This window comes from Pelodiscus sinensis, chromosome 22, assembly GCF_049634645.1.
Source record: "Pelodiscus sinensis isolate JC-2024 chromosome 22, ASM4963464v1, whole genome shotgun sequence".
Classification (NCBI taxonomy): Eukaryota; Metazoa; Chordata; order Testudines; family Trionychidae; genus Pelodiscus; species Pelodiscus sinensis.
Window position 1 is genome coordinate 18,242,012 of NC_134732.1, and position 24,056 is coordinate 18,266,067.

Consider the following 24,056-nt stretch of genomic DNA (forward strand, 5'->3'; position numbering starts at 1 on the left):
CTTTCTGCTCGGGACACAAATTGAGACAATAGAAATGAGAAAATAGAACTGTCCGGTATTTTCTAAATAAGACGGAATGTAGATTGTGATGTCATATCAAGTGTGTCCGGTATTTTTGTTGAAACCATCTGGCAACCCTACTCGCGGCTCTTTCCAGAGCGACACAAGTTCCTTCGTGCCTCCTTAAATTTGCATTTGGTGACTCGTGTCAGTTACCTAGACGGGGGTTTTGTAACATGTGTCTGTGGTAAATTGATGGATCATTCCAACACGTGATAGGCAGGCCAGCAGATCTAGCCTATTTATCCACCCACCAATTTTCCCTCTAAGGCAGAGAGACTTTCGCAGCCAGGAATAGGAACATTCCAGCCTCCCAGGACATTAATTCCTGAGGCAGCTTTGGAAAATCTCAGCCTAACGGGCCCCATCTTCCCTCTTCTACTCTCAGAAGTAATTCCTTTCTTTTTCCTGGCTCTGCTCAGCCGCCTTCCCTGTAAGTCCCCCACTTACAAAAGTTTTACGACTTGGACCAGTCCTTCTACCACCCATGAAAGCCCCCCCAAAGTACTGAATGGCATCACTTCAGCAAGAGCCCTGACGGGGTACCACTCCCACCTGCATCCTCAATTACCTTTACCTGTGAAGCTCTGAGATGGGCCTTTTCCCCTGCATGTGCTCTTAACCTGTATCGTCCCATGGCGCCCTGCAGCGTGATTTGCATGCAATTTCCCTATGCTCGTTCGGATCCTAAGCCAGCTTCTGAAAGCAGCCCCCTCTTCAAAGCCACCCGCCTCCCCCTCCCGGCCGCCCTCGAGAAAACTAGTTGGTGCAGGCTCCCAGCTGGCCGTGCCGTCGCTGCGACCAGGTTGGCCCTCCCGCTCCCCCTTGGCTGGGTCCCCTTTGCATTGCAGCTCCTGTAGTTGGAATAGAGAGACACAGAGACACAAGTACTTTAGTTACATTGTTGGGTGAGTTTGAAACAACTCCCCCTGCCTCGGGCTTACACACACTGTGACTGGATTTCCTATTCCACCCGCTCCGGTGCTGCGTGCCTTCTGCTGCTGCTTATTTTTAAATCAATGCAAAGCTGCGGGCTTTGATTTTTTTTCCCTCCCCCCTCTTTTTTTTTTACACCCCCCTCCCTTCTCTCGTTTGCTTTGATTTCTGCGCGCGCGTGTGTTTTGCCTCCACCGATCTTCAACAAATCGTTTGGGCATGAGTTAAACACCCGATATGGACACCAAACATTTCCTGCCACTGGGTGAGTTTTGTTGCAAAGGGTTCTCCGCGCAGACGGCGCTAGATATTCGGATTGAAATGCTATGGCTTGCTGGGGGAGGGCGGGGGCAGAGGGCAAGCGTGCAAAGGACAGACGATCGGCCGGGAGAAGTGGAGCAGGGCGGGGGTGTGGAGGGGGGGGGCATGAAAAAGTGGCTTTATTGCAACGCGGATGGTTTGATCCGGGACACCCCCTATGCCCCCTTTTCCACGAACCATTGCAGGAAGTCAGGCTGGCTGGAGAAAGCTTGTTTCGTGCATGGACTGGGAGGCATTGCTGGGGGGGGACGCTGCAGCGCGGGGACTTGTTTGTCAGTTTCGCCGCCTGCCCTAGACAGCGCCGATCCCTTGTGGATTTGGCCTGTTCCCTCTTGGCGAGTCCCAATTTTGGTAGATGCGCGTCTGGATTATTATTTTTTTTTGTTTGTTTTCTCCCTTCCCCTGCAACGTGTCGAGCGAGCGTCATTGTGTTTTGCAGATGGAGACCACAGATCAAACTACTGTTGAGGAAGGAGGGAAGGGGGGGGGGTTGATTTTTTTGAAAGTGCTGCGAGCTTTGGGCTGGAAATACGTGCGCGCTGCTTCGTGGCCGGAGGGTTGGGGAGAGGGCCCGGGATGGGCCGCGGCGTGGGGGGGGGGGGGGGGTCGCGGGGAGGAAAAGAAGGGAGCTCGGACACGCTGGAGACATTTTTTTTGCGCGGGGCGGGGGTTGGGGGGCGCAAAATGCGCGCGCGCGCAAGAGCGAGCGAGATCCGCTAAGGGACTTGGCACGGCGGCGAGCGCTATTTTCAAACGTGGGACTCGCAGCCAGGCACTCAAAAAAGAATTAAAAGTTTGCTCTTCGAGTGGCCCCGATCGTCAGGCACAGAACCCCCGTCCCTGGTCCACTGACCTAGACAAAAGCAATTCTGGAATGGAAACGGGGTGTTAAGTGAGATTTTGAAGGGTGCGCCCACTCCGGACAGGTCTTGGTTTGTTTTGCACAACCGGCTTTGGCTGTGCCTTGCATTGCTCTGAATGCTCTGTTTTATTCCTGGAGCAGTGGCTGACATGTGGCAAAACCCCTTTGCTTTGTATTTATGTACTTGTTTGTTTGTTTCCTTCTCCTCTCCCCCCCTTCTCCAGCCCTTGCCTTCCTCTGTAGGCATTTGCCGTGTGCAGTCTGGCAGAGATAAATGTAATTGCTGGGGTTAAAGGTGCCTGCCTGTAATACATTGACCGCCAAGTGTTGATCCAAAAGATGTATTTCAGGGGCATCTTTCTTCTTTTTCCAGAAAGAGGTGTCACCCCAGACAGGTTCTGTGTTGGCTCTTTGGGTTTGTTTTATTGTGTTTTCAATTCCCCCCCCCCCTCCCAGCGTGACTTTGCCAACCTTTCAGTAAGGGAATCAAGTCTTGGCTTGAAAGGGGAAAAGCTTCCTTGTCTCTTGATTTCCAAAAAGTGCCGTTGTTTTGCGCTTACCCTACAGGCCAGCGTTTAAAATCCAACAAATCTGGGAGAATAACTGTGAGCAACAAGGGGCAGGAAAATTCGCAGCTCAGATAAAGGGCCCAATCCTGCTGTCACTGAGATCCCAGGCAAGATCAGTCGCTAAATTCCATCTCCCCTTTTTACCCCGGTATATTGGTGGGGGGCTAAGGCTGGCCAGACATGCGACATGAGTTACAGACTTGTAGCCCGTGGCAGGACAGGAAGAGCAGCCTGCTAGTGCTAGCCTGAACTCTGACGTCCCTTGGTTTTGCTTGGTTCCTTCATATCAGTGCACTAAACCCCTTTTAAAAGAGTGGTGGTTTTCATTCATGCAGAGTCCATTTTTTTAATGGCCGAATAAACAACAGCAACAAAAAAAATGCACCTTCCCAAATGGACACCAAAGAGTTTCTGTGACTTCAGCAGCGGTGCCTGTGCTCAGTCCTGGGTCCCTTGGACATGAGACGGTCCTAAAAACCATTGTGGTTTTATTGCCACATGCAATTGATTTTGATGGGAGATGAAAAGGCCCCCAAAGTGCTCAAGTGGTTTTTCCAAGTGGAAATCTCTCCTCTGCCGCTTGACACTCACAACATCTTTTTTTTTTTCAGTCTAACGGATTTATTTTTTATTGCCGTTATTTCGGGTGGCTCAAACAAAAACATCGGAAGCCGTTAAAAATCATGTTCTGCCGACTGCTGCGTCGCTGTATCTCTGCCTTCCCCACCAAATGCCTTAATTTTATTTGCAGCTTTGTACTTTATTCACGCTTTACACTGGGAACAACGTAGGCACTGAAGACAAAGGCAAAACCTCCCCTGACTTCCTAAATCTTATACTTGGGGGTTCGACAGTACCTGAGGTATTTTGATGGCTGGGCACTATATACATTTAACCAAATGTAGCATTAACAGACATTTGATCTTGGGGAGACGAAATGTGCATATCCAGGCTGATAAAGGATTTTTTCCTGGGTGCAAATGAAGAAAAAAAAAAGCTGATTTAAAACTCATTTATAAACGATGGGAGCAGGGCCTGGTTTGCTTCTGTGGAAATTTGCAACACACATTTCAGCCCATCAGGAGCTGAAGCATTCGGAGGAGAGCAGCAGTGTTAGCGTAACACATCCACGGACCCCGAAGGGGAGAAAATAAAAACAAGCCGTGACTGCCTCTTAAAAGATTCATCTGCTTTCAGGGGCTGTTTGAAAGGGGAGATGAATGTTAGTGACCTGCCGGTGTGAATGATTCCTGAGCTTTTCCCAGAGGTATTTTCCACCTGCCTTCAAAAAAGTTTGCTTTGTGTGTAGTGCCGTGTAGGGACAAAGCTTGCGGGGGAGGAGAGAGGATGAGGGATGCAAGATGAAGGAAGAGAGAGGGACCCCTTAGAACATCGGCCGAGCCTTTCGCAGTGAGATCAGAATTGTCTCTCTGAGGCAGCTTTGGGAAACCTGATTGGTAAGGATCAGGAAGCAGTGACTGGTTTGAGCTCGGGACTGTTTTGGAAAGACGGCTGCTTGCCATAGGGATGAAGGGGGAAGTTTCATGAGAGGGTGAACTACAGGAAATGTATTCCCTGCAGACTGGAGCAGGAGGGAGGGAGAGGAATCTTAGTTGGATGAGCACAGAGAACATGCACTGGTCAAGGGCCAAAAGCAGGTCTCCGGGACGGTGCTGCTCTACAAAAGACTCCTCAGTACTCAGTTGGCCGGAAGAGGCTCAATAAATAAAGACTTCTGGCCGAGTTCTGCCCTCAGTGTTGCTTGGGTAACCCCACCGATGTCACCGGTGTAAAGGAGGGCAGAGCGGGGCCCATTAAAACTTGTAGTTCAGTGTAGCTAGCTATGGACCAGTGAATGCCATAGGGAAACTCCAGTTAGTGCCCCATGTGGCCCATCTTTTAAACCTTGTGGGATTCTGAGAACACCCCCTCTTGATGCTCCACACTGCCCTGTCTCGCCAGCTAATACCAGGCCTTAAATTCACCCCCCCAAAAAAGTCTTCCAGTGTCAGGGCTCTTAATAGCTGAGTCACTGCCTCCCTTCCCCCCAGTGCCATGCCAAGATGGCTGTGCTGCCCAGGGACACTGAGGTGGTCTATTCTTTGGAGTGAAACTCCAAAATACCTCTCAGTACACCTGGGTTTTTGTGGTAGCTGGGCCATGGCCATAGACTTCTCTTCTACAAGATAGGAAATGGGCAGGGACTTTCCTACTTTTGGACACACCCCTTTACCTCAGCCACGCTGAAGGAGATAAACAAGATGTTATCACGCATGCTCACTCAGCCCTGGGCTGGTGGGACGAGATTACATTCAGCCAGGCGGACTGTACGCTTTGTGTTCGTTTGGTGATGTTCCGGCACTAGGCCGAGCGAGGACTTTATAAATACCAAGATAGAAAGAGTTTGATAAGAGAAACGCAGATGCGAAACTAATCTCTGTTTTTGTTTGCTCGGTCTCTGTCTGAACATTACAATCCAATCCTGTTTGTTCCTACCTTTAGTTTATTTGTTTTTCTCTCTCCCTCATTTTACTGTCTGCCGCTGTTTAGCTGTAACTGGTGTGGTGTATTTTGGAAAATCACACTTGAACATCACGGTTCCCGAGGAAAGAAACAGTTAAATTGGAGTCTTTTGTGGAATCCAAGGTCTGTTTCCCAACCCGAGGTCACAGAGTAGCTCAGTTCATTGGGTTGCAATTTTAATAAAGCCCTCCTTTCCATCGGAACTGTTCATCGGGATGGTTACAGCTGCTCGGGATCTGACTTTTGGATTGGCTGTCCAAGAAACTGCAGAATCAAAATAAGCAAAAGTGTCAGGTAGCGTAACAAACAAACAAAGAAACAAAGGGTTTTGTTCTGAAGGGAAAAAATATGGCTGGGGAGAGTAAGTAACTTTACAGAGCGGTGAAAGGCTACCAAGCGTGTAAACTTTTGGACAACCAACACGTCTTCATCTTGACTTGCTTGTATCTCTATTAAGCAGAGCCTGGGACACCGTCTAAGACTGGTCTTTGGGCAGAATTATCTGCTGGATTTTGTTATGTGAACAGACGGTGTTGTGGAGGAGAGATATCACACTTATTCCTCTTTGTGGCCCACACGCGATCCCGATATACGGTTTCTGAGTTGGAAACCTAGAGTATGGTGGAAAATGAGGGGGTGGGGGGAATCCTCCCAAAACTAAAATGAAAAAGGTCAACCCTGTTTTCATTTTCAGGTATGTGAAAGGGATGGATTTATAACAATTTTTTTGTGCAAAGGGCGGGGGGTTATATTTTTTGTTTTCTCCTTTTCCTGGGGACGTGTTTCTCCTTTTTTCCTTTTTTATTATATTGCCAAGGAGGGGAAAGAAAAGAGAGGGCCAAAGAAGAACCCCTTCCCCTGCAAAATGAAAACAAGGCTTTGGCAGAAAAATGTGAAGAAAAATGTAAATAAAAACTCCAAGTGGCAGAATGTTCGATTTTGAGGAAAAAAAATCCATTTTTTGACAGACCATGCTTTTATTAAATTATTCGTTTTGATAGATCTTAAGACAATTGAGTCTGCTTTGAGTGTGCTGGTAACTGAAATAAAATCCCGTGACCTGGACAAACAAAGGTGCTTAGCATCTTCTCCTGGTATTGGCATTGCACAGAATCAGGCCCTCAAGGGCATGAGCTATGCACAGTCATTTTTCATTTTTCTGTTCAGCTTTTTTATCTTTGAATCTAATGTGGTGCAGGCCTTCTGACTTTACACAGGCAAAATAAGTTGGAAAGGGGGTTTCTGGTCAACAACATGCTTTGTTTGGACTCAGATCTCTGTTATAAATGTGGTCTCAGTTCCCCGAAGGTGAATGGACTCCACATTTACCCACCAATGATGGAGAACAGAATTAGCTCTTCTCTTATTAGGGGCGTTTTATTTTACAGACAGTCCCCGGGTTACGTACAAGATAGGGACTGTAGGTTTGTTCTTAAGTTGAATTTGTATGTAAGTCAGAACTGGTACATATTGTAGGGGAAACGCTAGCCAAACATTTCTCCAGAGCTCAGTTTTATTCTCCCACACCTCACTTCCCTCAGTCCTTTATTCTCAAGCAGAGGTGTCTGCTGAGAAAAGCCGCTCCGCGTCTCCCTGGTCTGCTTGGGGGGGGGGCGCTAGCTTCGCATCTCCCTGGTCTGCTGGGGGGAAGCAGCTAGTGCGGGGTTGCCTCACCCCATTTGTAAGTAGGGATCCGATGTAAGTCGGATCCATGTAACCCGGGGACTGCTTGTATTTAAAAGAAAGGGGCTCAGAGAGAATTCCACAGAATGTTAGTTATTCATTGCAAATATTATTGTTGGCCTATCCAGCCTGTTCACAAACCCAGGGAGAATCAAAACATCTTGCTGGAGAAATATACTATGAGTTTATCCTGCAACCTTTTGAAGGAGAAGATAAATTTTGTTTGTTTTTGAGAAATGGGTTAAAAAATACGTTGAGTCGAGTGTTGTGGCAGGGCGGCCTGTGGAGGGGGCAGATTCCTGGCAGCCATGGCGCTGCCACTCATTTGAGTTTTTTGTGGCACCGTGAACCAAAATAAACAAACAGAGCCGTGTCGGCGCCGCGCTCCTGGCGGGAGCGGGGCAGGGCCTCTGGGTCCAGATCATGTCACGACCCTCCACCATCCAAGTTCACAAAAGTTCTGGAGTCATCCAAATGTTAGGGTCATATTACATTCTTGGGCCAAGCCCCCGACGCCAAGAGCAATTCTCGACACCAGGGACATGCAGGGTTTGGTTGAAGGACTGGCCTTTATTTACTAGCCAGGGGGTGGTAAACACTAACGCAGCGGTTCCCAAAGTTTTCAGATAGGGACCCATTTTGACAATTCAGGAAGACTTGGTGACCCAAGGCAATTCAAAAATGGGGGGAGGAGGGAGGGCAGAGCCACCAGGGGAGATACCTGGCAACCCTTTTAAAATGTAATTGCGACCCGTATTTGGCTCACGACACATAGGTTGGGAAACCCTGACTAACGTAATGTCGACAGACCCAGGTTGCTGGAGGGTGGAATTGAACCTGGGACTTAGGTGCTAAAGCCATGTCCTTTTACAACATCAGCTAAAAGCCAGCTGGCCCATAGCTAAGGCTGTAGTGCCGACTTTACTCTTCCTCGCCAATGGTCTCAGTGCTTCTGGATTACACTGCTGCGATCGATTTTCCGGTGTTTGATTTAGTGAGTCTAGTTAAGACCTACTAAATCGATCTCAGAGGGCACCCCCGTCCGCAGCGGGTACTCCAGCTTCTGCGAGGAGTAAGGGAAGCTAACGGGAGCCTCCCGCTGTGGGGAAAGCGGGGAACCTCAAAACAAGGTACGTAGACTTCAGCTATGTGATTAATGTAGCTTCAGTTGCATATCTTGATTTGCACTTCCCTTTTGGTGTAGACCTGGCCTAAGATAAGGAGAAAGCACCCGTGACTCCATTCTTGAAGTCAGTCTGCTGGATACGCCCAGTAGTCAACAACGTAGCACAAGGCTGTGAAGTTCTTTCTGGGGAGCTCCGGCAGGGCAGCTCTGGTGTTGCTCAGACAAACATGCCTTTACCCATTTTGGGTACCGTTTCTTTGGGCTTGAACCTGTTTGATGCCCAGCTGCTCTGCTCCAAGCCCTGCCTCCTCACCCCCACCACGAGCCATAGTACCCCAGAGAAGTCCCATCTCAGTGCCCCCCAAATGCCCGTGGTGCTGCTGACCTGATGGTAACTTTGTTATGCACAGAAGAAATGGGATTCCTTCCCACAGGGGGCACACCCTGGAATTTGAACCGGGAGAGGGGCTGCTGATCAGAAGGACTGTGCTAATTCCCAAACACCACCTCCTTGCATTCTAATGTCCTAACCACTAAATCATGCTGCCTCTCAGAGAACAGCCGAGCCTGGCTCAGCACATTTAAAAGTAGGCTGGGGAGAGCAGGGCCTGTTGTAGGGGATGGTCCTTTATCGTTAGCTAACCTTGCAGGACTTTTACTATCCATTTCCATGTCCCTCAGGACCATTGTATCTGAGCACCTGTTGGCCATCTTCAGGGCACTCCTGGGAGGTGAGGAAGTAGCTTGATCTCAGGTCTAGAGCTAGGGAAACTGAGGCACAGCACAAAGAAGTAATTTGTCCAAAGTTTTACCAGGAAGTGGAGGCTGAACCAGGAATTAACCTCAGATCTCCCGAGTTCTTTAATGACTAGCCTTTCCCTCCTTGCTAAAGTGTGGGATCTTATGAATGGAAAGGTGCTTGGCAGAACTAAGCAGTGTGTCAGCGCAGGATCCAACCCAGTAGGAGAGCTCTATCCTGTTTCCTAAAAGACCCAGGTGGGCTGTAATCCTCTCTGTAACTCCAGAGAGACGAGGAAGCTGCCTGAGCGGTTTTATTTTAATTGTTTTTGTCGGGAGTTGCCGTATTTTATTGCATTGAAAGACTAGATTACGGGACACCTTTGAACATTTGATGCACGCAAAACCAGCCGCTTTCTGACATGTTCCTCTTTGGGGGTCTTTTGTTCCCCCCCACTTCTACTTCTCAAAGAAAAGGAGATGGCTGGAGGGAGGACAGAGTGCAAGCGAGCGGAGACTGTGTCTCTCCAAAGGCTTCCCGACATAAAGGCAGAGTGAAGCAGTTGAAAGGAGATCACAAATAAGAATTTAAACACCCTTCACATGCTCCCTCTTCTTCCCAGCCACTCGAGCTGCTTGAAAATCTTCCGGAGGAACATTTTCTCATCAGAAAACACTGCTTCATTAAGATCAAAACTTTCCATTGCAATGTGTCTATCTGACAACATTTTGTTTGGGGTTTTTTTTGGGGAGAAGGAGCATAGAGGGGGCAGAAAACCCCGAAAGGCAGCATTTTGAAAAAAAAAGAAAGAGATTATATTACTAATGCAAATCTAACGTTTAAAAAACATCAGCGTTGGAACAAAATGTTTTATCAAAATCAACATTTGAATGGAGCTGAAATGAAATATTGAGAATCTCATCTCACGGGACATATTTTCCAATGCCCAGAGTTGGAACAAAAACACATTTTGCTGTGTCAGAATTCCCTGGGGAACGGAAATTCTGGGATTTGACCAGTTTTCCTCAAGAGACTGGGTGTGTCTAGACTACAGGGTTTTTTCGAAAAAAAGTCACCTTTTTTCAAAAAATTTCACCTGCGTCTAGACTGCAGCCATGTTCTTTCGAAAGTAAATCGAAAGAACGCCGCAGTTTTTTCGATCGCAGTAAACCTCATTTTATGAGGAATAACGTCTTTTTCGAAAATACTCTTTCGAAAAAAGGTGCTATTGAATGCAAACTGTGCATTTTCGAAAGAGAGCGTCTAGACTCTCTTTCGAAAAAACGTCTCGCTTTTTCGAAAAATCTGCATGTAGTCTAGACGCTCTCTTTCGAAAGAGGCTTGTAGTCTAGATGTAGCCGAAATGAAACAGCATTAGAAGAGAAGATGGGGCAGGTGGTGTGTGTGCTGCGCCTGCATTCTAGGGCAGAGTGGTTCTCCCTCAGATTATGTGCTCTGGTTTGAACACATTGCCAAGGTGTTTTCTGGTCTTCTGGCCTGAATCCCCTCTTTTTATTTGAAGTTGACTTAAACAAACAGGCTGTCTCTAGACTGGCAAGTTTTTCCGCAAAATCAAATGATTTTGCGGAAAAACTTGCCAGCTGTCTACACTGGCCGCTTGAATTTCCGAAAAAGCACTCATGATCTCATGTAAGATCGTCAGTGATTTTCCGGAAATACTATGCTGCTCCCGTTTGGGCAAAAGTCTTTTCCCGAAAGACTTTTGCGCAAAAGGGCCAGTGTAAACAGCATAGTAGTGTTTTCCACAAAAAAGCTTTTGCGGAAAAAGTGCTTTTGCGGAAAAGCATCCTGCCAATCTAGACGTGCTTTTCTGAAAATGCTTTTAACGGAAAACTTTTCCGTTAAAAGCATTTCCGGAAAATCATGCCAGTGTAGATGTAGCCACATGGTCTTGCGGTAATGGGAGGCCTTGGACTGGGAGTTCCAAACCTGGGGTGTTATCGGTTCAGGTAGGACGACTTACCTGTGTAAAAGGAGTCGTATAAAAAGTGGAAACTAAGTCAAATGACTCTTCTGCTGTGCACTGCGCTGGTTAGGCCTCAGTCTGGAGTATTGTGTCCAGTTCTGGGTACCACATTTCAGGAAAGATAGGAAGGAATTGGAGAAAGTCCAGAGAAGAGCAACAAAAATGATTGAAGATGTAGAAACATGAGCCCTCACCGACATGGCCACCGACTGAGAAGGAGAAAGACCCTCCCCACATTCCCCTAGCCTAGGGGGGGCCCAGGCTAGTAGATTTTGTGTGCCCCAGCCCCATGGTTGAACGGCTGAGCCCATTACTGGGGGTCAGCTCTGAGCCTCAGGGGCTGGATCCAGGCAAGCGACGGGCCGCATCCTGCCCCTGGGACCTTAGGTTCTCCACTTCTGATCTAGATGGTGCTTGGTCCTGCCATGAGGGCAGGGGACTGGACTCGATGACCTCTCGAGGTCCCTTCCAGTTCTTGTGATTCTGTGAAAATGGTTTGTTTTACAGTAATGTCTACGTTAGAGGCACCGACTGAGATCAGAGTCCCATGGTGTGAGGTGCGGTATGTACTCATAGGGAGAGACAGCCCTTGCTTGCCCTGGAAAGCCTACAGCTGAAATATCTACAAGGCAAAAAAAAAAAAAAAAAAAAAAAGTTGAGAAGGGAAACAGACACGAAGAAGAGAAGTGACTTTCGAATCCCCACAGTCACTCCATGGCAGAGCTGGGATTAGATCCCATGGATGAATTCCTGGTCCCGTTGGAATCACTGGCAAAATTCCCATTCCCATCAATAGGGCCAGGGTTTCATGCCAGATCATTTAACTCCCAATCTAGTGCCCTAGGTACTAAATCCCCCAGCCTCTTCAGCTGTGTGCTTTAATGCGACGCTGGATTGAGACCTGTACATCACGTTCTGCTGCATGGGTCCGGGGACACTGATGTTGTTCAGGTGCCTTCATTTCTGTTTGTAAAGAGCTCTGAGAAATCGGCATGGGAGACCGGTGTGCATGTGGAGTCTGATTCCCGGCATTTACACCAGTGTCACACTGGAGTGACTCCACTAACTCTAAAAAACGAGACATCCTGGGGCACCTTGGAGACTAACAAAAATATAGAGAGCATCATGAGCTTTTGTGGGCCAAACCCACTTCTTCAGATGAGCTTGAGTGGACTCTTCCACTAACTTTGATAGATGACTCCTGATTTAGCATGGTGAGCGAGAAGAGAACCAAGCTGAAGTGTTAAGTTTGGCAGATTCCCTGTAACTTGGGTCTACGTGATGGCTGCTGGTGGCAGCTTGGATTTTGGGATTTCCCAATGTCAGAATCTGCCTTGAGTATGCGTTGGTTACGAATCACAGCAGTTGTTATTTTTCTAGCCACCTCCCCTGGCACCTTGGGCAAGCGCTTGGAAAGGGAGCAGTGTTCTTTCTGCTCCCCGTCATTGTTGAGAGGCGAGAGAAATGCTGGAGGTTGAACGGGGCCGGATGGAATCGAGGGGTGAAATTCCTCCCTGTGCAGGGCAGCCAGAACAAGATGTCTTCAGCATTTCCCTCCCCAAAAGAGGGTAAAATGTGCTTCCCACACCCCATCCATGTTACACTCAAGTTAGGCTTGATTTGGAATTCATTGATACAAGTGTAAACTGGGAGTAATCCCTCAAGTTAATGGAGTCACAGGTTGGTAAAACTGAAGTCGGGATCTGGTGTATATTTTGCATGATGGGGGAAAGGTGAGTAGATTTTGGTGTGTGGGAAGGCAGAGCAATTGGCTCTCGTTTTATCACAGTCAGGTGAAAATCTGCAGTCAGGTGAGAATCTTGACTTTCATTTAAAAATTAAAGCAAGTTTCTATTCCATATGGTTGGGGAGAAAATATGAATATGAATGAAAACTAAAGGCTTAAAAAACCGGAAGGCAAAGGAAACAGACAGCTATGGTATAATTTTATAAAATTCTCATGCTTTTTAAGCTAATCTCATGATTTTTTTTTGGGGGGGGGGGGGGAGCTCACATCATGGTCTGTAAATGCTGGGATTGGCTGTCCTGAGACTAACTGCTGCCCCTGACAATTCTGCAAGGCTTCTGGGCAGTAAAATCTTGTTTTGGTTAGTTAATGGAGCAGGGAAGAAGATAAGTGCAATTTACCAGGTGTCAGGGTTTTTTTTTATAGAGTGGCTTTTCTGATCTCAACCTCGCTCTTTAACTTTAAGTGGAAGAAAATGTGGCTTTGGAGACCTTTCTGGCTAATTACTTGCTTGCTGGGGCTGGCAGAGGGAACTGACAGAATCAAGTTTGTCGGATGGATTTCCCATCACAGCGGTCAGGTTCCTTTATTGTTTGTATATTTGGATTTGGGTCTCCTCTGAACTGTGAACGTTTTCCTTGTACTGAGTCGTGTGGGGTGTGTGTGTCTGTGTTTGTGTGTGTGTGAGAGAGAGAGATTGCGGCTGGGCAAAGAGATAAAAGGTGCAGAGTGACCAATAAAATGGAAATGGGATTCTCATTTGGTTGTTACTTTTCATGGCTGCTTTCTGTTTGCGGAGCCCTGTCTTTTTATCAGCCTTTTATAGACTTTCAAGAAAAAATAAAAAGAAAGAAACTGGGGAGGTGGGGGGTGGGGAAGGATAGAAAAAGGGAGAGGAGAACACAAACCTAAATCTGTAAGCATCCCCGCCCCGAGGTTTACAGCTCTGCTTAGCTTGCAGAGAGAACCCTTTGTTTTCAGAGCTGCCCAGAATGTGAGGGCTGGATGTGGTAATCTTGTCTAGTTTCGGCCCTGAGACTCTCGGGATTAAGTCAGAAACATCATAGTACTGGCTGCAGTTTACAGCTGGAAAGTTTTTCTGTGAAGTCTGTGAGCAGTTTCTGTGCGATTTCATCACGAGTGGTGCGTGTCGCACAAACACGTTCCGCAGTCAATGGCAAAGGTTCGTAATAAGAGGGTGAGGTGGGAGCAGTGTTCTCTTTATTTTTTTCATCTGGTTGCGGGATACTTTTTGTTGGGTGCACCGAGACATGTGCAGATGTGCACCACCAGTAGGAATACATGCTGCCCACTGTGGGCTCAGCTGAGCAGCAACTGAATCTCTCCTGGGAGGCTGCTCAAGCGCTCAGGGTATACTGGACAGGAGAAAGTGCTGGCATCAGGGAATATAGGCGGGTGAGATCTGAAAGACGAGGGAGAGCTGATGAAATGGAGAGAGATTCAGAGAGGCAGCTCTGCATTGGCACAGGATGCAAAGGAGAAGGTTCACAGGCCAACCCTTGCGAGTGTGTCGAGGGAAAAAAGCAGGCTGGCCTTAGGGAAGGTGAAAGTGTAACCGGGCCCAGAAGGAAACTTGGCGAGGGAGACACAGGAGCAAAGCCACGGGGAACCGTGTGAACAAGGAGGGAACCGGACCCTGGAGGGAATGGGGACGCTTGGGAAGGACCGTGAGTCGGCGCGGCTGCACTTCTTCACACACACCGGAGAAGGCAAGGGGCAGCATTCGCTCCAAGGGCGAGCTACCATCTGCAAACTCCAGGCCAGAGCCAAGTAGCGGGAGAGCAGGCCGGGGGCGCGGGGCTGGAGTGTCACAGTAGGGGGGGAAACTCAATCTGCCAAAAGCAGCCTCATCACTGACTTCGCCCGAGCCCACTCCTAGCTCGAGGGAGGTTGATTCTTTGCCTCGGCTCGCTGCGTGTCAGGTGCCGCCGCGCTTTCGAGAGCCGATGGAATCCCGCCGCCAGCTGTAGCAGCCTCTGGGAGCGAGGCTGCGCCACCACAGATGGGACTGCGAACGGCGAGCCCCGAACCTTCCCCAGGACTGGAGCTACCCCTTAACTCTTTTGCCTTTCAGTGCTTGCTTTGAGCCTGCTTAATCTCCTCAGGCATGGCTCCTTCTATTCAGGTTTCCAATGAACAGCTTTCTCCCCTCCTTCATCCCTGTTTACAACAGGGGCCTTACTTTTGTCCCTCGCATGCCAGCTTCTCTCTGGCCTGGTCCCGGCTCTCCTGGGCAGGCATTGGCTTGAGGTGCCCTCAGTGCTCCTCCGCCCCAGATACCGTGTAGACCACCCACTGGGCAAACAGGTGTGGTGGGGCCAGGCCACGTGGGGCAAACAAAGTCAGAACAACTCCCCCCTCCCCGTCTTGAGCCCCATTTTTAATTAGCCCAGTGGCCTTCTTTCTCTCAACCAGGCAGCTCCAGGTGCTCCCTTCAAGCCTTGCTCCAGTCTCCCCTCAGCTGGAGACGGCAGGGATCACACAGGTGGACTCTCAGTACCAACATCTCAACAGCATCTCATGTGTCTGGTGGGCGGTTGACCATTATATGTGGGGAAGAGGGATCTGGAAAACAGCTACAGGTTGCTGTGCATGGTTATCAGCCCCTGGGGTTGTATGCAGTAGAGACCACCCTTGAAGGTGAAGGTTGCTTAGGCTACGTCTACACTGTAAGGTTTTTGCGCAAAACCAGCTGTTTTTGTGCAAAATCCTGCGGAGCGTCCACACTTCAAGCACGTTTTTGCACAAGGTAAATCGACAGTTGACAGAACAGAGGGCTTTTTGCGGTGTAGGTATACCTCCTTCTGCGAGGCATAACTCCTTTTTGCGCTATAGTTCTTGCGCAAAAAGGCATGTGTGGATGCTCCACAGGGGTTTCTTGCGCCAAAAAAGCCTATCCGAAAAAGCACAGCTGCTCTGATGGCCATTCTCGTGCAAGAGCATCCATGGCAGTGCGCAAAAGCACAGTGCAAAAGCGGTGCGCTTTGAGGTGTGGATACGCTTTTGTGCAAGAACTCTTCCGCAAAGGACTTCTTGTGCAAAAACTCTGCCGTGCAGATGCAGCCTTAGAGTCGTATGTGGGTGACTGTCATAGGGTATGTCTACAGTACAGAATTTTGTCGGAAAAACTGCAGTTTTTCTGACAAAACTTGAGGAATGTCCACACTGCAGTTACGTTCTTCTGCAAGAAAATCAAAAGAACAGAGGGGTTTTCCCGGCATTGGTAATCCTCATTCTGTGAGGAAGAAGCCTTTTTGCGAAAGCTCGCAGAAAGGTGTGTGTGGACAGGGAAGAGGGAGTTCTTTCGGAAGAAGAGGAAAGAGGAAAAAGCACAGGTGCCCTAGTGGCCATTCCGTCCATAGCATTCACAGCTTACATGTGAGAGAGCCTCTATTCAGTCTGGATGCTATCTTTCGAAAAAGCAGATCGCTTCTTCGATGCACTTTGGCAGTGTGGACGCTTTCTTTCAGAAGAAGTTTTTTCAGAAGATCTCTTCCGGAAAAAGCTTCTTCCGAAAGAAGCCTGCAGTCTAGACGTAGCCAGAGTGGGGTGTCAAGGCACGGAGGACAAAATGAAGGAATACCGGTGAGGTAAACACAGTGGCTCCTGAGGGGATGCAGAAAACCGTGTGATCCAAACCAACCGAAACTCTAGCCACCTGAATAATCCTCTTGGAGCTTCTGATGGTTTAATAAACACAAAACACCTGAAACCCAGCCCTAGCATCTGACCTGCACTTATTCAAGTGCGACTTTCAATTGATCATAAAAATCCAGTGTGATTCACCCGGCTTTTGCCCTCCAGCTTGCAACATGCATCTGTCTCTCTCTCTTTCTCTCTCTCTCACTCCCACTCCATCCAAGTATACCTGGCATGAGAGAGAAGATTGCTCTCCAATGCATCCTCCTTATTCTTAAAGAGAGACTGGAATGTCCTAGAGCTATTCTCCTTCGTTCCCCCTGCACAATCCCTTTCAGATCACAATCAGTGAAGATCGGTGGCTTGGCCTTTGATTTTCATTTCCCTGTTTTTTAAAGACACTGAAAAGGAAAGAAAAATGTTGGGGGGCGGGAAATAAGGGCGAGTGTTTTTCGTGGCTTTGTCTCAGCCCCGAACCTGCCTGGGCGCGCGCATATGTGTGTGTGGCTCACAGACAGTGAAATTGCCCCCTAGAGTTATAAAGCAATTGTCTAGCTCAGCAGCAGAAATGAGCATGAAATGGTGCAGAAAGCAACTAAATAAAATTGGGTAAGGCAGATGCATGAAAATAATGACATCTAGATCCTGTAGTCAGACACGCACTCGCTCACTCTCACACACACACGGAGACAGATCAACTTTTACAACAGAGCTGGCATTTATTTTTATAGAAACTCTTAAACATGGAGATTTGGTTTAGTTTGTTGGGTTTTTTTTTTTTTTTAGCAGAACGTCCATGTAATGGGGGGAGCGAGTCGTTCCATTTACGCTCCCCCCTTTCCGATTCCCATTCTGCCTTTCCCTTTTTTGTTTTCAGAGCTGGATTTTTATGCTCAGTCAAACATTCAAACGATAACCTTTGCAACTCCATTTCCCTTCTGCTGTGGCTGCACGGCAGATGCGGGGAGTGCTGGAAGCGGGTGCTGGTTAGTAAGTGGCATGCCAGGTCCAATGGACAATTTAGGCTGCAAGATGCTGTCTTTGCCTGCTCTCTCTTCTTGTAGGTCAGATTCACTGTTGGTGCAAAATCCCATAGCTGTGCGGGAGTCAGTGAAGGGGAGCTGATTGATACAAGCTGAAGATGAAGCCTGTTTGTGTATATAGGGTGGGTGAGAAATCTGGTCTATGTGTTTTTTCTTCACGCAGCGCACAGTCTACCTGTGGAACTCCTTGCCAGAGGATGTTCTGAAGACCAGGACTTTAACAGGGTTCAAAAAAGAGCTGAATAAATTAATGGAGGATAGGTTCATCAATACTTATTAGCCAGGATGGGTAGGAACGGTGTCCGTAGCCTCTGTTTGTCAGAGGATAGAAATGCGTGACAGAAGAGGGAGCACTTGATTCTCTGTTCTGGTCACTCCTTCAGGGGTATCTGGCATTGGCCATTGTCGGAAGATAGGACACTGGGCTTGATGGACTTTTGGTCTGGCCCAGAGACTCTGTGTGTGTGTGTGTGTGTGTGTGAGAGAGAGAGAGAGAGAGGCAGAGAGAGAGAGGGTGTGTGTGTGTGTGTGTGAGAGAGAGAGACTGGGCTAGATGGACCTTTGGTCTGGCCCAGAGACTGTGTGTGTGTGTGTGTGTGTGTGTGTGTGTGTGTGTGTGTGTGTGTGTGAGAGAGAGAGAGAGAGAGAGAGAGAGAGCCTGGCTTCTCACCAGGGACAATCAGCTTTTTTTCATGCTCACAGTATAGTTAAACTCCACAATCCCGAGAAAGTAATACAAAAATAATAACAAGAACACCAGGACTCTCGAAGGGTATTACGAAACAATAGTCATAAGTAAACAGAAAGCTTTCAGGGTCCCTTAAAAAGCATCGGGCTGTCTGGATTTGGCCCATGGGATTCCCCTTGACTCCCCATGAAATGCCCCCCGTGTGAGCGGGCCCAGGAACGTCAGGGGAAATGATCCCCGAGCCGGTTACAGACGATAACTAACAGGATCGATGGACCTGTGGGGAGTTCAGCGCCAACCGTGGCATGAAATTAAAACCCCAAATCAATGCAGCCCGTTGGGTCTGCCCCTCCCCTTGTCTGGGCGATGGCTCCACTGAACTCAGTCTGCCGGTGGCTACAGCAGCATCCCTCAGCTGTAGGCTGGCCGCAGCGATGTCCCTGGGTACCAGGCGGCGGCTGTGCTGTGTGTTACTGCCCTTGAGCGATCTGACTGCCGTAGCTAGGGAACTCCTTTAAGGGCTGTCACGCTGGGAGCTGTGTAACTTCCACAGGCCCTGCCCTGGAGAGCGGGATAACTCCCGAGCCCCAGTGACTATTGACCAGCTCCTGCTGTCACGGAGCAGCCCCATGAGAGACTCTGTGTCAGGCTGGGTACAGGCTGCTTTCCCCTCAGGCTCAGCCAGCTTCTGTTCTTTGCTTGCCTGAGCCCCCGGGTATTGATTGCATAGAGCGGTCAGCCGGCTTCCTCTTTCTGCAAGCAACTAGTGGTTGCCTGTCCGGTTCCTTAGACCTGTGGATTTCGAAGTCCGGGTCGCGACTCAGTCCTGGGTGGTGGGATGCCAGGCAGGGGGTCGCTTTGCTGTAGGGTGACCAGGTGACTAGTGGGGGTTGGGAAGGCAGGGTTCCTCCCTGCCATGGCACCACGGACCGCACTGCCCCCCAGAAGTGGCCAGCAGCAGATCCAGCTCCTAGATGGGGGATCAGGGGGCTCCACGCACTGCCCTCCCTCTCAGGGCCGCATTGTGACTTTCATGGCCCCTAGGCCTTTGGGAGCCCCCCCCCACCATAATAATATCAATATTAAAAAATATTTTTTATATAACTTTAAACCCTTCAACATTTTATTTTTTTTCTGTTTTAGGCAACTTTGAATAGATTTTCGTGGGCCCTAAAAGTTTCATTTTTTTTCTGATGTGAGAAAAAAATTAAAACATTTTCTTCGACCCTAAAAGGTCATTTTTTTCCTTCTGATTTTAAACGAAATTAAAACATTTTCGTGGGCCCCTAAAAGTATCGTGAGCCCTAGGCACCGTGCCTACGGTGCCTAATGGATCGTCGGCCCTGCTCCCTCTGCGCACCGGCTCCACACTCCCATTGGCTGGTTCCCGGCCAATGGGAGCTGGGGAGGATGGTGCCCGAGTGTGAGAGCCGCACACAGGGCCGCATGCGCACCTCTGCCTGAGACTCAGACCTGCGAGTGGCTGTTTTTGGGCCACAGCGTGGTCTGAGGTGCTAGGGCAGGCAGGAAGCCGCCTTAGAATCCCTGCTGCTCTGCGGGCTGCGAGTCACCGGAGGGAAGCCTGTACCCAACCTGCCCCAAATCTGAGCTTCCTCCTGCGCCCCAAAACCCTCATGCCCCACCCCAGAGCCCAGACTCCAGTCAAATGAGGTTGGGTCGTGGGCATCACAAATTTTCTTCACCTGAGTCACGAGAGAAACCGGTTGAGAACTGCTGCCTCAGACGTGGTCGGCCCCATCCGCACATGCAGAGGGAGGCCTGTCGGTTTGGCTTGTCAAATTCAATGAGTCTTCATGGCCGAGCCCAGCACTTGCCCCCGGGTTGGTCATCAGCAAGTCCCCGGAATAAACCCACTGTATCCCCTTCCTATTCCTGCTCCCCAACTGGTCCACTAAGCCCCTTCCTCGGTTTCACCCCCCCAGCGACCGCCTGCCTTTCTCCTCAGGCCTCTGTCCTGGAGGGGCCCGGTGCCCTCCCTTCATTAGCTCTGTGGGGGCGTCCATGTTCCCTGACGTCCTTTCTCTCATTCTGCTGCGAGATGCAACCCACCAGGGGAATCAGTAGCTAATCTGCCCACCCCATGAGGCCCTTAGGTGACGATCAACTTACATTGGGGAGCGCCAGTCAGCTCTCTGCTTCCTAACTGTCAGGGTGGTCAAATATTGGAATAAATTGCCAAGGGAGGTGGTGGAATCTCCCTCTCTGGAGATATTTAAGAACAGGTTAGATAGACATCTGTCAGGGATGGTGTAGACGGAGCTTGGTCCTGCCTTGAGGGCGGGGGGCTGGACTCGATGACCTCTTGAGGTCCCTTCCAGTCCTATTATTCTATGATTCTATGATTCCCTGTTGCCTGTCTCTGTCACCCCAGACCTTGGTCTGGCACCGAGGTGCACTTTTCCTCCTCTCCGTGGGATGTTGCTGAGCTTTCTCGGTCGCTCCAGTGGGCGCCCAGCCAGTGTGGTGGTGCCCACAGCAATCCACCCCTCCGGCGTCAAAGACTCACAGTCGCTGTGCTAATTCTGCCCGGGCGTCTGCCCGCTCCTTGAGGCCCGTACACAGCCTGGCTTCAGAGGGGCTTTGCCTTGGTTTGGCTGGAAATGTCCATGTGTTGCTATTAAAAAACTCCCAACCCACACCCACTGGTATGGGGAGGTGTAAAAAGTCAACTAAACCAGGCACTATTTTTGGACCCCCAGAAGGAAAAAAAAACAACCTCAGGGTCCATATTTAAGAGCTTTGTCGGCTGTCTCTGCAGCCCGGGTGGGCTATCAGATGTTTTCCATGGATTGAGAGAGGCTGGGCCAGTTTACTCCGTTGCACCAGCCCTGTCCAGCCCTGGGAACCTGTTAGTTTGGACTCCCTCAGAGACACAGCATGGAAGGTGGTAATTTTGCCGCCCGGGGGTGGCAAGAAGCGTGTCTCTGGAATGAAACAGCTTCAGAAGGTCCCGGCATCTGTGCTTGGGAAATGCCAAGTCCTCTGCTGGTGTAAACCAGCCTAGCTCCATAGAAGTCAATGGGCGGGATCCCTAATTGGTGTAAATCAGCATTTCTCCTCTGAAGTCCATAGTCCCCAGCTGCTGTAATTTAGTCTAACTTGTTGGCAGTCCCTGCATGGTGTAAATCGGGTCTGGGGAACCTTTTTTTTGGGTCAGGGGCCGCTGACCCACAAAAAAATCAGTCAGGGGCCGCACACAAGTGAGAAGCAAAGAAAAAAAACAAAACGTCACTGGCCCCCAACTGAGGAGAAAGACACTCCCCACATTCCCCTCGCACACCAGAGCCTAGGGGAGGCCAGGCTCATGGATTGTGTGCTCCAGCCCCATGCTGGGGCAGCAGAGTGTGGGGTGGAGCACCAGCGCAGACTCTCCAATGTTGAGGGGGTGGGGGGCTGGATCTAGGCAAGCCGGGAGCCGCATCTGGCCCCTGGGCCTTAGGTTCCCCACCCGTATAAATTGACCAAAGTTCCCTTAAAGTGGATGGAACTAGGCTGAATTCGACCAGCTGGGAATCAAGCCCTCCCTATTCTTGAAAGGGCTGGATCCTGCTTTCATTGAAGCCCATAGGCCAAATCCGCAGCTGGTGTCGATCAACATAGCTCATTGAGTTCAGGGATGCAGCTTTAGTCAGGGTAGGTGCTGTATTTCCTCGTGCTGGGTCAGCATGGTGTATTCAAACTGCCAGCTGATCCAGCATTCTGAAAGTGACAAGCCCTCCCCTGTATCCTCCCCCACCTCCAGCCCCTGGTTCTAATTGTCTCCCATTCAGAGGACACAGTTGGTGCATTGTGGCTGCAATTGGTGCTTCCTTTTCTGCTAATGAACCACAGAGGCATCCTTAGTCCTTTATTTGCCCATGTCAGAGGCCGGGGTCGCTCCCTTTCATGTTTGTTTGCATTCCAAGGCCCTGTAAAATTCAGTCGCTGATTTCCTGTTGGTTGGGCCTACCCCTGAGGTCCCAGATTAACTGCTCCAGTGTATTGTCCACTACCTCCCAGCCAGATGCAAAGGACACAGATTCCCCTGGCTGCACATAATTGCACATTGTCTGCCCGCCCCCAAAGCAAACAGCTCGCAGCTCATAGGATGCAGCCGGACTGGACTTTAGCCTTGCCTTTGTGCTTCTCCCCACGAAAGAGGGTGCTTCGAAGAGTTGCAGGGAAGGAGTTTTCTCACATGCAAAGAGATTTGCAGGCTGCCGGAGAGTGTCATGTGCGCTAGGGTCAATCAAGCACAGTGGTATTGATGGCAATGGAGTTGTGTGTATGGGAAAAGAGAGGAAAGAAGAAAGAAACCTAGATAAAACGTAGCTGTGCTCTGAGAGATGAAGGCCTTTCCTCTGTCTTCTTAAGCCAGCCACACTCCCAGCTCAACTGACTAACAATGCCATCTTGTAGCCCTTTCTATCAGGAGATCCCAAAGTGCTTTATGAAAGAAGACGATATAATTGTTCCCATTTTATAGATGGGAAAGCTGAGGCAGACAGGTGTTACAGAGCCTTGTCCAAAACGTTGGTTAAGTCAGGCATTGGAAAGTGCTAAATATAAAAATCCGATCTTGCTTTCATCCCAAAGATCTCCAAATGCTTCACAGAATCTTTTCTTTCTTTCTTTCTTTCTTTCTTTCTTTCTTTCTTTCTTTCTTTCTTTCTTTCTTTCTTTCTTTCTTTCTTTCTCAGTCACAAAGAAAGTGCAGCCACTTCTGGTTAGCAGCTGTTTAATAACACACAGGAACACTGCGCAGCTGTTTAGGCCCAGAATACTGCATCCAAACGGGAAGTACAGGAGGAATTTAGTCAGGAAGAATGTGGTCGCTCCAATTTCATCCTTCTTCGGGCAGAAAGACTCCACCAATTTTCCATGGCATTTAGTGGCCAGATCCTTAGTTTTATCTTATCTGAGAAATGGGTTAACTTCCATCCTTGAAAGCCAGAGGCACCAATTCAGGATTGGCTCTAGCTTCTCTCTGCCTCCTTCGGCTTTCTCTCTATGCCCAACTGCTGCTTCTCCTCCTTCTGAGAGGTGTCCTGTGTACAGCCGGGCTCGCAGCTGTTCCACGGGCACCGGGTTGCCTCTCCAAGGAGTTGGAGGCGCTGGGCAGAAGCCGGCTGTGCTGTAACAATGGGGGGTCCTATCTGGGGGAAAGGTGCCAGTGAGGGAGAGCCGGGCCCACGCACGTGTGTAGTGATACGGAGGAAGATTTATTGCCAGCCTGGTGCAACTAATTTGAGATTGCAGATGACAGACACAGGGCCTATGTAAACTCCACTCTGAGCCACGCTCTTCCCAAACGCCCAGGCCTCTCCTACTTGAGCAGAGAACGCTGTTGACAATGACCCGTGGCGGATACTTCGTGCCCAGGGACCTCCCCACCTAGTGTAAGAGCTCTGTGCCATGTGTATCGCAGCGCCCAGCGTCAAGGGTATGTCAGGGCAAGACCAGAGTGCAGTGCCTTGGAGGTCGTGTGTGCACTCAGAACCCACAGAGGGCCTGAGAAATGGGAGGGGAGGTTGGAGCAGCCTCGTGGAGTGCAGAGTGCCCAGGTAGCTTCAGAGCCCCCAGTGCAGGCACACAGTAACTGAGGATCGGGCATGCAGCTTGGGCTGGCCAGAGCAGAGAAGCCCCAAGGTCTGCTCACATGGCAGGAGTGAGCTGTTTTAGGATCAGCTACTGTCCATGCCGTGCCTGGGCCCTAGTTCCCACTAGTGCTTGCTGCAAACCTCGTACCAATCCCGTCCCAGGCCTTGTTTGAGACCCAGATGCAGATGGCTCCCCGGGAGTGTGAGAGACTGAGACTCCGAGCCAAGGCGAGGCCACCAAAAAGAGTGAGCTTAGCATCGTGCCTTGCAGTTCAGGGAGATGCCTGCCGGACTCAGCCACCTTCCACTGGGGACAGCGAAAAACCAGCCGCTCTGCTTGTCCATGGAGTCCTGGGAGCTCAAGGCCTGGAACTCAAGGCAGAGGAGTTGGTTGCTAACGAGCTGACACCAGGGGACGCGGAACAATCAGTGGATTCCAGGAAGCCAGAGCTTTACTTTGGTTGGTGTCCAGTAATGCACTTTATAGAGCAGCATAGTGAGAAGAAGGGTGG

General features: G+C 49.6%; 1 protein-coding gene across 5 annotated transcripts in view; it reads left to right on the forward strand.

Moving 5' to 3' along the window:
- Positions 1-907: 907 nt before the first annotated feature.
- RXRA (retinoid X receptor alpha) overlaps positions 908-24,056 on the forward strand; it is a 293,911-nt gene continuing 270,762 nt past the window's right edge. The window contains exon 1 of one of the 5 annotated variants that reach the window (XM_075905236.1): positions 908-1,261. In XM_075905236.1, coding sequence (XP_075761351.1) covers positions 1,234-1,261 — 28 coding nt within the window. In that variant the 5' untranslated portion in view covers positions 908-1,233. Of the gene's footprint in view, positions 1,262-1,963; positions 5,566-24,056 lie in introns of those variants that run through there. The other 4 variants (XM_075905238.1, XM_075905237.1, XM_075905241.1 and 1 more) reach the window with 4 other exon arrangements.